This window comes from Nematolebias whitei, chromosome 6, assembly GCF_014905685.2.
Source record: "Nematolebias whitei isolate Nwh7 chromosome 6, NemWhi1, whole genome shotgun sequence".
Classification (NCBI taxonomy): Eukaryota; Metazoa; Chordata; class Actinopteri; order Cyprinodontiformes; family Rivulidae; genus Nematolebias; species Nematolebias whitei.
The window spans coordinates 27,626,963-27,643,760 of record NC_056503.1 but is presented as its reverse complement, the minus strand read 5'-3'; the positions used below and the strand labels follow the sequence as shown (position 1 = coordinate 27,643,760).

The following is a 16,798-nucleotide window of genomic DNA, read 5'->3' as shown; positions in this document are numbered from 1 at the left end:
TTACATGTACCACATGTGGTGCGTATGACAAATAAAGAAACTTTGACTATGACTTTTGACTTTGACTTGAAGGTCACTCATTGTTGACTGTCTTGCTGCATGTTTTTTTTGCAGACCACATAGCTGTGAACTACTGTCATTGCGAGCTTTCAACCCTTTATTATCCAGGCTATTTTCTTCATCCTGAGGATGGTTCCTGGATACCTTCATAGTTATGTGTGGGCTTCTCGTGTTACCAGTCTTGACACCCATGCTTCGTATTGTAAAAAAGGCAAAAAATAGTTTTACTTTAAGCAAATGTTTGAATTCTGCCACCACAGACTAAGAGCCTAGAGTGCCCCTTCTGGTTTGCATTGGTAACGGACCAACTAACAGATGAGGTCAGGCAGGGATCTCCGTGGACTATGAAGTTTGCAGATGACATTGTGATCTGTGGTGACAACAGGGAACAGGTGGAAGAGAACTTGGAGAAGTGGAAATATACACTTGAAAGAAGAGGAATGAAAGTCAGCCATAGTAAGACAGAGTACGTGTGTGAATGAGAGGGAGGCCAGTGGAACAGTGAGGCTACAAGGAGCAGAGGTCACAAAGGTGCAAGACTTCAAGTACTTGGGGTCCACTGTCCAGGAAAATGGGGCGTGTGGTAAAGAGGTGAAAAAAAGAGTCCAGGCATGATGGAGTGGATGGAGAAAAGTTTCAGGAGTAATCTGCAACAAAAGGGTGTCAGCAAAGGGCAAAGGAAAAGTTTACAAGACAGTGAGACCAGCTGTATTGTTTGATCTGGAGACAGTGACATAGACAAAAAGACAGGAGAAAGAACTGGAAGTGGAAGAAATGAAGATGTTGAGGTTCTCCTTAGGAGTGAAGAGAATGGATAATATTAGGAATGAGATCATCAGAGGTACAGCACAGGTTGAACAACAGGGAGATATAGTTAGAGAGGCCAGACTGAGATGGTTTGGACATGTCTAGAGGAGGGATAGTGGGTATAATGGTAGAAAGATTTTGGAAATGCAGCTGCCAGGGAAAAGACAAAGAGGAGATATATGTATGCAGTTAGAGAGGACATGGAAGTAGTTGGAGTGAGGACAGAGAATGCAGAGGACAGAGTGAGATGGAGGAGGATGACTTGTTGTGGCAACCCCTGAAGAGGGAAAAGCTGAAAGAAGAGGAAGATGAAGACTAAGAGCCCAGAGTGTTCATCTCTGTACACCAACAGTATGTTTAAAGTTGTTTCTGGGAAAGTTATACCTTCCTGTGCAGCAGCAAATTGAGCTCTAGGTGCATCTTCCCATTTCAGCACCTTTACCACAGTATTCCTGCCTTTTTATGGCTCTTTGCCTTTTTGTTTTATTTCAAGCCATATTTTTGCAGCTTGCCATACCTAGGCAGTGACATTGATCAGCCTGGACAGGCTACCGAACTTCTCCACCTCCAAAGGGTTTTTGACTCCTTGGCAGGCAAATAAGTTTGTTGCCATCTGCTGTAAGGCTGTGGTAGAATTTAATTTTCCCAAGCTCAGTATACAGTATTTCTCAAACAGCTTGAATGCTTTTTTTTCCTGAGGCTTTCTGAAAGTGATTTATCCCAGGTCCACCATAACCCTCAGCACTGGCTTCCCTCAGGGATGTGTGTTGAGCCCCCTCCTGTTCACTTTGCTCACATGTGACTGTGCATCCAGGCTGTCATATTGTAAAGTTTGCAGATGATACAGGAGTGGCTGGATGCATCACAAACAATGATGAGTCCAGCTACAAGAAGGAGATAGAACACATGGAGAGCTGGTGCAGGAAGAACAACCTCCAGATCAATGTGAAGAAGACAAAGGATGTGGTCGTGGATTTCAGATGAAACAAACACAACTACACCCCCCCCCCACCCACCCAAAAAATAGGAGGATTTGTGATGGAAGTGGTCTGCAGCTACAAGTACTTGGGTGTGCACCTGGAAGCTCAGTCCTCACCTCCTTCTACAGGTGTGCAGTGGAGAGCATCCTGTACTCAAGCATCATTGTGTGGCAAGGAGGCTGCACAGCTGCAGAAAGAAAAGCTTTGCAGAGAGTGGTGAAGGCTGCACAGAAGACCGCTGGAGTAAGTCTTTCCACCATCACAGACATCTACACCTCCAGATGCAGGAAGAGGGCCACCTGCATCATGAAGGACCCCACTCACTCAGCACACACACGTTCTTTTTGCCTCACTCCCCTCAGGCAGAAGCTTGCAGAGCATTAAGTGCAGAACCACTAGACTGAGGAACAGGTTCTACCCTGAATCTGTTAGATTCATACATTAAGCAGAATGGGAGGAAGATCTTTCAGTTATCAGGCTCCTCTCCTATCGAACCAACTTCCAGTTTCTGTCCGTAAGGCTAACTCATTGTCCAGTTTTAAGACTGGGCTTAAGACTTTCCTTTTTGATAAATCCTATAATCAGGGTTGGCTTGTCATGCTGTTTTAAGCTTAGACTACTAGAGGACAAATTGACAACATTTCCTTAAATGATTTGCTAAAATTTAATAGTTTTCATTTGATACTACTATATTAACATGTGATTCTTGACCTGCCATTGTGTATTTGTTCCTACCAAACCCAGCCGGTCGAAGCAGATGACCGCTTGTCCTGGTTCTGCTAAAGGTTTCTTCCTCGTGAGGCAGTTTTTCCTTTCCACTGTCGCCTTCATGCTTTCTCAAGATGAAAGTTCTGCGATGGAGTTAAACTCAAAGCAGTCTGCTCCTCAGATAAACAGTGTTAAATTATTTTTTTTTATAAATTAATGTTTCTGTTCAGTGCCATGAGATGACTTCTGTTGTGACTTGATGCTATATAAATAAAGTGAATTGAAAATAAATCCCTAATCAGGATTATTACTGTGAAAAAAAATCACTGTAATACCACTTTGATTGTTGATATGTGCTGCTGATTATCCATGCTGCTGATCTCATGCTTCTGATTTATTTCATACTGCTGTGTTCATTTGTACTCATCTGCTCACAGAGACTCATGTTCATGTTGCTGCTGTTCGGCGCATTGTTTTACACTTTTAAGTGTTTAGCATATTTCTTAGCTTAGTGTATTTCTTAGTTTATAGCCTTGACCGTTTATTTTACAATTTCTATTTTTGCTATTGTTCGATGTAACTGAGACCCCGTGTACACAATTTCCTTCCACCTCATGTACTTTGTACCACATGTGATGTGAATGATAATAAAGAACCTTGAACTTGTAGATCCAATCTTTTCTTTCTGTGGATAATGAGAAATAAATTTTCCTTTGGTGTTGTCAGGTCCTCCAACTTGACCTCCGGGAAGAACTTCTTTAAATTCTCTGGTTTAACAACATTGTGCACCCTGGCAATCTTGTTCAATCCATTGCAAACCATTTTTGTGTGCGTTTGTTTTATGTTATGTTGTTTATTTGTCCTATGCAGGCTAACACAAGATCAGCAGTGCAACAAAAATGTTCAGGATGAAAAGAACTGATTTGAATTGCTAAAAACAAACAAACCAACAAATAGTAAAGCATGCAATAAGGGTACAAAACAAAGTACCAAAAAGTGAAAAAGAAATATAATACAGTACTTACAAGATCAAAAAGACATATAGTAAACAACAACATGGTAGAATATTACGGTTCAATAGGATGAATTCGTATGAAGAAATATTTCACAGGTAGTAATATAAGTTTAAATGCACGTGATATATATTACACATAACATATACTAGTAAACAGGTTGTGTGACAGGTTATTGTAGAGGTAGTGCAGTAACATTGAAATTATATTAATTATGATGGTAAGGTAGTGACATACATGATATGTGGCATGAGATATGACATAGATGACATACATGCATGATACAGCCGCATAGTGCAGCAGCAATAAACATATTAGGTGTCACAGATGTGGCTTAGTGCAATGTTATTGTCAATAGTTCAGTATTATTATCAAGAATTCAGAAATCTGACAGCTTGTGGGTAATAACTGCCTTTCTTTTTGTACGCAATGGCAAACTCTTGTATCATCTGCCTGAGGGTAGACGGAAGAGTCCTTGTGCTGGGTGGGTGTGATCCTTAATGATGTTGTGTGCTTTACGCAGACATCGGCTGTGTTGGATGTCCTGGATGGTGTGGAGACTGCTACCAGTGATGTCCTCTGCTGTTTGCACCACCCTCTGTAGTGCTTTCTAACTGGTGCAGTTCCAGTACCACCCTGTAATGCAGCTTGTCAGCAGGCTATAAATGGTGCACCTATAAAAGTTAATGAGGATGTTGGTGTTCGTACCAAACTTCTTTAGTCTTCTTAGGAAGTAGAGTCTCCATAGGGCTTTCTTGACCACAGTGTCTGTATGTAAAGTCCAGGACAAATCCTCATGTGAACATCAAGGAACTTGAAGCTGCTGACCTGCTCCCCTCAGCGTTATTTATGTAGATGGTGCAGTGCTGGCCTCCACACTGTTTCCTGAAGTCCACTATCATCTCATTCGTTTTGCTGACATTTAGAGAGAGGTTATTTTACTCACCTTCACCATTCACCCTACATCATGTAGCCTACAACTAAGATCACTCTCTTATTGTATGACCTCTAATTGATGTTTTTACAATTATTAATGCACATGCATAATCCTCAAAGTCAGTATTTTGCAAAATTTTGTTGCCTAGAAAGTTTTGTACCTACATCCGGTAAGTTGAAATGCACTTAGTTTAAACAATGTTTGTATCTAATTCGGTTTCAGCCAAGCTCTGCAGTCATTCAGACACCCGGCAACATTGCACGTCACGTTCACATCGTAAAATATAAATAAAACCAATTTACAAATAGGTTTGTGTATAACATAAAAGCAAGTGTAAAAAACATACAAAACCATCTGGGGGTATGGTGACTGATGTTACGCATGTGCATTAGTAACTGTAAAAAGGTCAAAGGCAAATCACAGAGACTTGAAAGAGAATCGAAATAGGGCGAGGCTTGTCGAGTTACACTAGACATTACAAAAAAAAAAAATCTTATACTTAATCCTGTTTCAAAATCCTCTGGACGGATTAAAAAGTAATAAGTAAAAATTAAATAAAAAATTTCAAACTTGCTGAAACGTTTTGTCTTTAATCCAAAATACTTGTCAGTGAGGAGACCCAGACCCAGACCTAGACCAGTGGTCATTCCGTATGTGGCAGGACTTTCAGAGAAACTTAGATGTTTATTTTCTAAACATAACATCCCAGTGGCTTTCAAACCACAAAATACATTACGGTAAAGACTGGTCCATCCTAAAGATCCAGTCCCCCAGCACCCAGGATATTATTACCTGCAGTGTTCCCTCAGTCAGGACTGAACTAGGCAAAAGGGCCTTCTCCTACTCCGCTCCTGTTTCCGGGAATATCTTGCAAAAAAATCTGAAGCTGTCCACCTTGACCTCTCTAAGTGGCTTTAAACATCTGTTAAGTTGGAGAGTGGTGGCACAGAGGCTAGAGAAGATGGGCCTGTGATCGTAAAGTTGCAGGTTCAACTCCTGGTACCACCAACATCAAAATGTGGGTGGAAAAGGTAAAACACCCACACCTGCCTCCACCCTCATTTGACCCACTCTGGGCCCCTGAGCAAGGCTGTTAACCCCCACCATCCGCTCCCAAAAACAGGTCTCTCTTGAAAATGAGTTCTCATGACTCAGTGAGACTACCTGTAATAATAAAGGGTAAATGAAAAAAAAAAAAGTTCCTGGTAAGAACCAATGCAGACATGTTCTTGTTGTTAGTATTCTTATCCTTTTAATTATCATTTTGTTTTCAACTGTTAAAAAAATGCATGCATCATTTGTGAATGTCTATTGTTGTCATTATTGTCCACTGTTGTCATCGCCCTTTGTTAAAATTCAGGTCTCTCTTGTAAATGAGTCCTTGTGACTCAATGGGACTAACCTGTTTAAATAAAGGTTGAATGAATGAGTGAATCATTAAACAGGAGTGGAGGCCTCCATGTTCAACTGTCCCCCTCTCACAATGATGTGCTAGTATCACTCAGTCCCCTGTGAATAACAAGCGGCCATCAGGGCACTAAAGACCAATCAATAGTCCTTCTTCATGTGAACAGTTCCTTTTGGATGTTACAACAAATTGGTTGATCTGAGAATGTGCTATTTATAAGACTGAATTTATTGCAGCTACTCAGACTGATAGTCCTTTGGATTAAAGACTTAACGTTTCAATGTGTTTAATTTTGTTAGTTAATTTTTACTTCTTGTTTTTTAATCCGTCCAGAGGACCTGACTCAATTTTGTTAGATTGTTCTACTTCAAAATGGTCGAAATGGCCCTTTAAATCGTGACGTCAGAGTAATGCTCCGCCCCACGGGGGGAACGGAAGTAGATGGAAACAGAAAGGCCAGAGTGGTTCCTGACAGCAACAGAACATCTGTTGTCGAACAAGCAGCACTTAAAAAAAAAACGTTAGAGTAGATTTTTTAAAAATTTATTATTTTTTTTAAAGTCTTGAAGGTGCAGATACAGACGTTAAATCAACATGGCTCACATTCAGAAACGTCTTTTAACGACACGGAAACCGCTGGTGTTACTTTTCTCCTTTCTTCTTCTTCTTCCTCCGGTTGTCGCCGAACACGAACGGCCGGCGCGGAGCTCAGACGCCTCGGAGGAGGACATGGGTGAAACTTACGATAAATACTACAATTACGTAGACCTAACCGAGCGGTTCCGGTCTCTGGCGCAGAGACACCCGCACATAGCGAACCTGTCGAGCGTAGGTCGGTCTGTGGAGGGCAGGGAGCTGTGGGTGATGCGGATCACTCTGGACCCGGAAAAGGACTCGCCGGGGAGACCCAGGTTCAAATACGTCGGGAACATGCACGGAGACGAAACCGTGTCCAGACAGGTGCTGGTTTACCTGGTGGAGTATTTGCTGAGCAGATATGGAGAGGAGCCCCGCGTTACGGAGCTGGTGAACAGCACGGACATTTACATCATGCCCAGCATGAACCCGGACGGGTTTGAAAGGTCCAAGGAGGGGGACTGTACCGGGGTGACCGGGGGTCGAGATAATTCTAAATTCAGCGACCTGAACAGGAGTTTTCCTGACCAGTTCGACGGGACGACTGTGGATCCAGGTCACATACCTGAGGTCATGGCTGTGATCAGGTGGATTCAGGAGAAAAAGTGAGTATTAATCATCTGTGAACCTCAAAATCACACACACAGTCTTGACAACGAACCTGTGTTTACAGAAACAACACAGGCAGGAGTGTTTGCAGCTAATCTATTTCACCTTAAGCCATTTCTGGTCTTTAGCTCAAATTTGGGAGTGGGGTGTCTGAAGAGTCCTGGTTAATGAGCAACCAGATTATCTGTGCATTCGGTTATATTTCAAGAAAACAGTGACGACAGATCTTGAAATTTTAAACATGAAAAACTGCTACTTTCATTTTTTTTTTTAGGTAAGGACTGTCTTTAGGCTGTGTGCTGACAGTGGGGACAAAATAAGTTGTTTCAGAAGCTTCAAGGAAAACAAATTTTTGCTGAAATATTGACCTTTTTTATGTTATTTTAAGGGCCTCAGGGGCCTACAAACGAAAGTACTCTACAAGTACACCTGACCGGGTGTAGAAGTATTTGTCTTGGTGTGTCAGATCAAGCTGCACTTGAAATCATAGTCTCCTTTTGTACAATTTACAACCCCAGTGAGTGCTTGCACAGGCAACTTATACCTCTGGGAAGGCACAATCAATGCAAAAATGTATATACTGTACAGGTTTTTGGAACAACACTACCAGCCTGATCAAGAAGGCACATCAGAAACTCTTCTTCCTCAGGCGGCTGAGGCGAGCTGGTCTGGGAAGCTCAGTCCTCGCCTCCTTCGACAGGTGTGCAGTGGAGAGCATCCTGTGCTCCAGCATCGTGTGGCATGGAGGCTGCACAGATGTCTGTTTGAGTCAGCCTTCCCACCATCACAGACATCTACACCTCCAGATGCAGGAAGAGGGCCACCTGCATCATGAAGGATCCCACTCACCCAGCACACACACTTTTTGCCCCGCTCCCCTCAGGCAGGAGGTTGAGGAGCATTAAGTGTAGAACCACTAGACTGAGGAACAGCTTCTATTATGAGGCTGTTAGACTCGAATCCCTAATCAGGGTAATCACTGTGAAAAAAATCATTATAATGCCACTTGATTGTTGATATGTGCTGCTGACTATCCATGCTGCTGATTTATTTCATGCTGCTGTATTCATTTGTACTCACCTGTTCACACAGACTCATGTTCGTGCTGCTGTTGTTCGGCATATTGTTTTTGTACTACTAGTGCTTAGTGTATGTGGTGGATGGGTTAAATGCAGAGAGCCAATTTTGCCATTGTATGGGATGCATGGGAATGACAATAAAGAACTTGACTTGACTTGAACATCTGCTCCTGTTCAGATTATGCCTTTTTTTTGGGCGGCTGTGGCTGAGTGGTTAGAGCAGTCGTCCTCCATTGCAAGAGTTGGGGTTCGAATCACATGCCGAAGTGTCCCTAGGCAAGACACTGAACCTGTTGCCTCTGATGTGTGTCCCATCAGTGTATGAATGTGATAAAGCTCTGATTGGTCTCTTTAGAATGATTTGTTCAATTAGCTTTGTACAGATCTAGTAGAGTGTTGTTTGCATGGGTAAATGAGGCACAGATTGTGTTATAAAGAGCTTTGAGTGTCTTGATGAGATGTAAAGGTGCTATATAAATACAGTCCATTTACCATTTTTCGGGGAAGGTCTTGCATATTTCAGCACGAAGACAATGCTGAACCACATACTGCATCCATTACAACAGCGTTGCTTTGTATCACAAGAGTCCTGGCGCTGAACTGGCCTGCCTGCAGTCCAGACATTTCAACAAATGAAAATATTTGACACGTCCTGAAACCAAAAGTCATCAAAGATGACCCTGGATTCTTGTTTTAGTTTTTGGATGTGTTGCAACCATAACATAAAAAAAATCTTCTTTTTTTTTTTTCATACAGCTTCTTAGTTCAAATATTTCAATTGTTTACTATATTCCTTTGTTAAAAATATATGGTTTATTGATTTATTTTATTATTTTTTTTCAAATCATTAAATTTTTATTTACCATTTTATTAACATTTTCTTGATTGGAGTGGTAATAAAGTGGTTTGGTTGTTCTTTTACGTTTGGGAGTAAAGGGAATCCTAATCCCTGATAACTATGCTGTAGATTTTATTTATTTATTTTTGTACTTCTTAGTTTTTAAATGCTACATTTTCAGTACAGTCAACTACATGTGTGCAGTCTCAATATTTAAGCAGACAAGGGTCAGAATCTATTTAATTGAAAGGTTTGTTCTTGATGTTTATCCATCTTTGTATAGTCTTCATCTGCCCAAAGGTATATAAAGCCTACATAAGCTCATAATGTATGGGTTATAACTCAAAATGTTACCAGCTCATCCTGAAGAATTCCCAGATTTACAGCCCCGCCAAAATCTGTTGTGTGCATCGTCATTATGTATAATTTAGTGATGAACAATTAGAGTTTTGAAAAGGCGAAGCAGTAATTTAGAGTGGAGTTGACCTGGTTACCGGTAATAGATCTGAGAATAATAAGACTGTGGAGAACCAGCGTAAAGATGCCCCGAATGTTGATTGACACTTTCCATTGCTGTTATATCTGTGTTTTTGATACCTAATCAAACTTTGGACCAAATAGAATCACATCTGTGAGATCCTCGGTTTTTGTAACGGTTCCGTGTGAACCCTGAAGTTGTTTATTACTCATCGTTTTGCCGACCTGGTTTTAATTTCTCTAATTGTATTTCCTTTTGAAGTTTTCTTCTATTCCTAAGGATGAAACCCTGTTGCATTATTTGTTGACACATCCATCCAATTATAACATCAAATGTTGAATGTTTATAGAAAAAAAAAAGTTTTTTTTAAGGGATGCACGATATTATCGGCATGGTATCGGTATTGGCAATAAATTTAAATATCGGACATTGGCCATTCCATCAAAATAACTCACCAATATAAAAGGCTTCTGTTTTAAGTCATTTTTTAATTTAAGAAACTGTCAAGTATATCTATTAATGCACTACTACTTATGCGCTTTTTACTTGTCGTTTGTGAACAGGTTAGATTTGTAAAAATTTACAAATGTGCACTGCTCCAGTGTTGTCATTGTGTTAGAGAGTAAATGTCATGAATAAATTTGACATTAAACATAATCCAAGTTGAAGTGTTACATCATTTTCAGTTCCCTTTTTGGCATCTACATTTGGTCGCAGGCCAAACTGACAAAGACCATGCAGAGTAATGTAGTATTTTAATGCCACAGCAGAGAAAGCTATGCAGTCTCTGGAAGTAGGTCTAGGGAAAAAAAAAAAAAGGTATTATTATCAGTTATCGGCCAAATAAGTTTTAACATATCGGCATATCAGACATCGGCCAAAAATCCAATATCGTGCATCCCTAGATTTTTTATTTATTTAAGTATACTTTCACTTTTTATTTGTTTCTTGAATCATAATCAGCAGCTAATGTCATAAAATAACTAGCTAATGTTGGTACTCTGACTGCGGCCTCAATAATCTTCTCCGATTTATGGTCGTGAGTTGAATTTATCTGTAAAGGCCCATGATTAAAATCTGCCACCTTCTCTCTAGTTTTGTTCTGTCAGGGAACCTGCACGGGGGCACAGTGGTTGCCAGTTACCCTTTCGATGACTCTGCCACCCACCACCTTCAGGGCTTCTACAGCCAATCAGATGACGACAGCTTGTTCCGTCACTTGGCCCTCGTGTACGCCCAGAAACACCCCGTGATGAAAACCGGTCAACCCAACTGTCCCGACAGCCCCGAAGAAACATTTTCAAATGGTATTACAAACGGGGCTCACTGGTATGATGTGGCAGGTAAGAAAATCATTTTCAAGTGTATTTTTTTAGGCTCAAATGCTCATTTTTTTTCTCTACAGTGAAGGCTTGTATATTCCTGATTTATGTGACCTAAAAAACCCCCACCAGTTTTATATACATGTGTACATGTGAGGTTTGATCAGGTAGATACGACCCAGTTGTGATGGGCACCCTTCTTCGCTGATCAGCAGTGTGAAAGATGGACTCTAATATCATTTTAAGATCAAGCAAAACATAAAATTTTAAACTAATAAAAAAACAAAACAATGCAGAAAAATCAAACAAACACGGCTTCACCCTGATTCAGGTCCATCAGTGAAATTTAATAAAACACGCCACAGTTTTTGTAAGAACCAGATGATCTGAAGCTTCACTGAGGCTCTGAGTTTTTCTCCACGAAGGTAATTATCACCGTAACGCGTCATGACGCCTGTTTCACAATCAACTATCAGCTGTTCAACACAGACTCTGACAAATTAAACCAAATGATTACCGTAGTTTTAATTAAATTCCCGTCATCGGCAACAGAGCTGTGATTATGACATCTCCCCCAGCTGCAGTGGACTGGTCACACGCAAACGCAGACAGACGTTTATTAATTTATTACAAGTGCTGATCTGTATGGGGGAGCAGGCGGTGCTGTTGGGTCATGCTAATGGAAATGCTGGAGACCAGTTTTATGGATCAAATCTGTTTATTGTAGTGGAAATGAAGTGTTGTTTTGATAAAGCCTTTGTTTTGTAAAATAAGTTTACTTATTTTAAATTTGATCTGTGTCCTGTGTGCAGGCCCGCTCTAACCTAAGTAACAGTTTTAATAATGTTTAATTGTTTGGAACCCCATACCTCTGAGGCATGGCAGCCCACCGGGGACCCAAAGGTCCCAGGTTCGATCCCAAGTCATTGCACTTCTCTTGGTGTCTCTGAGCAGCACACTCTATCCCCCAAATGCTCCCCGGCACCCTCAATAGCTGCCCACTGCTCCACCTGGTGGTGGATGCGTTAAATGCAGAGAGCCAATATCGCCACAATGATGACAATACATAACACATTATCCATCCATAAATATATAAATATATCCATCCATTATCTTTTACCCGCTTCTTCCATTTTGGGTCACGGGGGTCGACGGTGCCCATGTTCAGCAATCATTGTGCGAGGGGCGGGGTACACCCTGGACCAGGGCCAGATTAACACTTCGCTGTACCCTGGGCAACAATCTTCAAGGGCCCAATCATCACGACCCCAGATTCACCATAATCTGGCAAAATACAGAATAAATTACCATAATACACAGTAAATGTGTCCTGATGCATGCTCAATAATCCAGGTAGAAAAATCTAAAAAAGTTAAATCTGGTCCTCTGGACATTCAAAAAAACAGTAATTATACTTCAAATTCTAATTATCAAGTGTATTTATGTATAAAAATCCAAATGCTCATAGAACTATAAATGCTATTTCCTCTTGTTGACGCAAATCATAAAGACTGAGTTAAGTTGAACGCACTTTGAACATCATATGACACCATGTGTACTTGTTTAGCAACGTGTTGGCCACTGGTGTTAGAAGCATTTGTAATGTGTGGGGGTGGGGGGGGGGTGTCTGGGGGTCCTCCCTCAGCAATTTTTGAATAAAGTAGATGCCATTTCCTGCATTCTGGCATATTTTAACGGTTGTTTAACATCTAGTTTTACTTACATAAGTAAACACGATTCAGTAACTATTTTTAGAGCTAATGGAACAACAATAAGTAGCCTGACCAACAGTTGATTCAATTAATTAAAAATATCATTATATTTTCAAAGGTGACGATTTGCTGCCCACATTAAATTTAAATGACTGTAACGTAGTTGACTTCAAATGCAATACGATTATCAATGAATGCTTGTTTGTGACAAAGGATTTACTGGTTATAACAAAGATTCCTTCAAGAAACCTCCCATTATAAATCAAAAAACCATAATGACTCCTGCCCATTCTACATTTGTCAAATGGCCCAAATGCAGCGGGAGCACAGCATTCTGTCTGTGCAGTGCAGGACTCCCAAGTAAAGCAGGAGATAACCAGCTATTTTGCTTGTACCTTCACTGCCCTGGGCCCCTTAGAGATTGTGGGCCCCTGGACACTTGCCCAGTTGCCCATATGGTTAATCCGGCCTTGCCCTAGACAGATCGCAAGTCCATCACAGGGCTACATAGAGACAAACGAGACAAACAACCATTCACGCTCTCACTCACACCTAGGGACAATTTAGAGTTACCAATCAGCCTAACATGCATGTTTTTGGTCTGTGGGAGGAAACCGGAGCAGTTATTTCCCTTTTTCCCTATTACTGATTTTTTTTTAAGTCCATTTTCCCAACATGAGTGTTTAGTGTAATTTCTATTTCACTAGGCAGAATACTTACTTGGTTGTTGTATGTCTGATTGTTTTATTTACCTTTTTTATTCTTCTTGTTTTTTTTTTTTGTTTTTTTTATTCTTCATGGTTACAGACGATGTGAAATACCACTCGCTGCAGTAAACTTGTAAAACCTCAAAGTATGGTGTAGTTTTTGTAACTTCTGTTAGAGTCTCTGACGGCTCACTCGTAGATATTTTACAGCCCAGGGAGCGATTGTGTGATGGCTGATTTGCATCGTACGCTACAGACAGTTGAACTCTGTTCAAAGTCAAATTTAAACACAAATAATCTCTGAGGCACCGTGCAGAAAACGTAAAAAAATCGGTTTGTCAGGTGAAAAGCTGTCCGGATTTAATCCAGTTATAATCCACTTCAGTCCATCTCATTCAGTATTTGTTTTGTATAGGCTAAAGAAACTTATGGTCACTCTTTTTGTCTCATAGTAGATGTTTAGCTGAACCCGACTCAGGAAGTACTTCTCTACAGGACAGCTCGATCAGTCGTCCTGTAAATAAGTGTCGATTACCAGCTCAACTAAATGCAGCTTGTGATTCTTTTCCTGCTTCTCATAATTTGGGTTCAGCCCTGCGCCGCAAGCTAGAAACTTGAGCAACATCTACTGTGCCTCCTTTTTGTCAGCTCCTCTCAGGGCTGGGGGTGGTTCAGTAAAATCCTGAAGCATCAGGTTACAACACTGATGTACTGTGGTGTGAATTCATTCAGGTAACAACAGCCTGTTAGTCGGGGGCTCTGTGCGTTCCAACATGTCGACCTTGTTCAGATAAAACTGCCTTCAGGAGAATGTAGAGCTGTGAAGCAGGCACAGCTCTTCAGCTGTTTACTGGTCAGGCTTTGTGGTTTCACTATTAAACCTGGGACTTTCTGTACCAAAGCTATGATAAAGATGGTCAAAATCAAATTATTTATGCTTTAGTTTGTTTGTTGTTATTTTGTCCTTATTTAAGGTGTTTACGTCACCCGCTGCCGTTCATGCCAGTGATTTAAATTAAGATAATTTTTTGTACAGTTGTAGACGTTTTGATCAAACCTTGAAAATGACTGCATGTCACGCTCAGAACTTGTGCTGTGGTTGACTCTCAGCTACTACCAAACCAAATTTTAGCTCAATGGCTGTAAAACTGACTGAGTTGCAGCTGATTTTGTGTTGGCTAAACTTGATTAGTTAGCTGTGGCAGCCATTTTGAATTGGATTAACTCAGAAAGGGAATTGGTTGTAGACGTACATTCATTGACAACTTTCTGAAATTGTGCCAACTGTACTGTGGTTGATTAGATATTTTACTAACAGACAAAGTGGTTGGACTCCAGCAGTTAATACTAAAGTTTTAAGCAAAGATCTTGTGCAATGTGTAGCACTTGGATTATGTGTTGTAAATGACTCCCAGCTTCTACTACACCACATTTGAGCACGTCTGTAAAAATTGATTGTGCTGTAGACTTTATTTAGTTGTTTGTGGTGGCCATCTTGAAATGGGTTGTCTCCAAATGTTATTCACTTCTAGACATAAATGGTTAAATAATCATATCATTAAATCAGTTGGTAGTTTACAAGATATTTTGCTAACAGACAGAGTTGACCCCTAATAGTCGTTGGCAAATTTTTTTTTAAAATAATTTAGGGGAAATAGTAAGTTCTTAGAACACGAGATGGGAATCAGTCTTAGTCTGATCTCTCTGTAGATCTGAATGAAATTCACCTAATTCAGAACGTAACATTTCCTGAAATGTGTAATGTGCTCATGCAGGTCAACTTCATATAGTATTATATAACACAGATAACAGATTTTTAACGTAAGTAAAGTAATGTTCCAACATACTTCAAGACAACCACTATCATTCTTGTGCCGAAGAAGTCTTCAGTGTCATGTGCCAATAACTATCATCCCATAGCACTCACTCCTATCACCATGAAGTGGTTTGAAAGACTCTTCATGCAGCACATCAAGACCTTGCTGCCTCCCACCATGTTTGCGTACCGTCCTAACTACTCAACGGACGATGACATAGCCACCACACTTCATCTGGCTTCCACACACTTGGACAGAAAAAACACTTACATTAGAATGCTGTTCATAGACTTTAGCTCAGCATTCAATACTATCATTCCTCAGCATTTGATTGGAAAGCTGAACACGCTGGGCCTGACCACCTCTTTCTACAAATGGATCCTGGACTTCCTGACTAGGAGACCTCAGTCCATCTGGATCGAAAAGAACACCTCCAGCACCACCACACTGAACACCGGAGCTCCCCAGGGCTGGGTACTCAGCCCACTGCTGTTTACTCAGCTTACTCATGACTGTATAGCAATGCACAGCTTGAATTCCATTGTGAAGTTTGCAGATGATAAAACTGTGTCAGCAATAATGACAAGTCAACATACAGAGAGGAGGGGCAGCAGCTAATAGACTTGTGCAAAGTCAACAATCTTTGAATGTTGACAAAACCATAGAGATGGTCATTGACTTTAGGAAAACACTAAGGGTCCACTCCCCACTGAACATCAACAGATCCTCTGTGGAGATCGTCAAGAGCACCAAATTTCTTGGTGTTCACCTGGCTGTGGATCTAATCTGGACCCTTAAAACCAGCGCCATCGCCAAGAAAGCTCAACAGCATCTCTACTTTCTGAGAAGACTGAAGAAAGTACATCTGCCATTTCCAATCCTCACCACCTTCTACAGAGGAACCATTGAGAGCATCCTGAGCAGCTGCATCACTGTCAGGTTCGGGAATTGCACTGCATCGGACCGCAAGACTCTCCAGCGAATTGTGAAAACAGCTACAAAGATCAACGGGGTCTCTCTTCCATCTCTCATGGGCATTTTCAACAACCGCTGCATCTGGTAAGCCCTCAGCATTGTGGAGGATCTGTCTCGTCCGTCACATGGACTTTTTCCTCTCCTGCTGTCTGGGTGAAAGTACTGCAGCATTCGGACCAACAATTCAGTTTCAATTCAATTTATTTATATAGCGCCAAATCACAACAAAGTTGTCTCAGGGCACTTTACAGGAACATTCACATACATAAAAGCCAATTAGTCTTTATCTAAGGAATCCAGCAGACAAGTTGAATCTTGGCTTCGTTGCAGTCTCCCATCCTGAGCAAGCGCAGTGGCAACAGTGGAAAGGAAAAACTCCCTTTTAAAGGAAGAAACCTCCAGCAGAACCAGGATCAGGACAAGCGGCCATCTGCTTTGACCGGCTGGTTGAGAGGACAGGAAGGAGAGACAAACGAACACAGAATGGTTGGTCCAGGTATAGGTCCAGGTGTATCTGAAAGACAAAAAAACACATGTTAAGGATAGAAAAAATAATTACAAATACAAACGCAACACAACCAGACTGTGCAACAGCTACATTTCACAAGCCGTCAGACTCCTCAACTCTGGACTCTGAGACACACACACACACATGATGGATTCTGACACACACACACACACACACACACACACACACACACACACACACACA

The 16,798-nt window shown here is 41.1% G+C and overlaps 2 protein-coding genes across 2 annotated transcripts in view; one reads left to right on the top strand and one right to left on the bottom strand.

The window, feature by feature from the left end:
- Positions 1–6,642: 6,642 nt before the first annotated feature.
- On the top strand, positions 6,643–11,698 carry LOC119410865 (carboxypeptidase D). The gene is made up of 3 exons (XM_037677786.1): positions 6,643–7,154; positions 10,649–10,896; positions 11,688–11,698. Exons 1-3 carry the CDS (start codon positions 6,643–6,645, stop codon positions 11,696–11,698), a joined length of 771 nt encoding a protein of 256 aa, XP_037533714.1.
- Positions 11,699–16,178: 4,480 nt separating this feature from the next.
- The window catches only part of LOC119410864 (histone-lysine N-methyltransferase 2A), a gene marked incomplete at its 5' end in the record, with an annotated part of 11,429 nt that continues 10,809 nt past the window's right edge, over positions 16,179–16,798 (bottom strand). Inside the window, 1 exon segment of the mRNA XM_037677785.1 lies at positions 16,179–16,248. Coding sequence (XP_037533713.1) covers positions 16,179–16,248 — 70 coding nt within the window.

Excerpts from the sequence above, each read along its gene's own strand:
- LOC119410865 (XM_037677786.1), top strand. The coding sequence starts at position 6,643 with ATGGGTGAAACTTACGATAAATACTACAATTACGTAGACCTAACCGAG. Across the intron at positions 7,155-10,648 it reads AGGTGGATTCAGGAGAAAAA|TTTTGTTCTGTCAGGGAACC; the intron begins GTGAGTATTAAT and ends CCTTCTCTCTAG.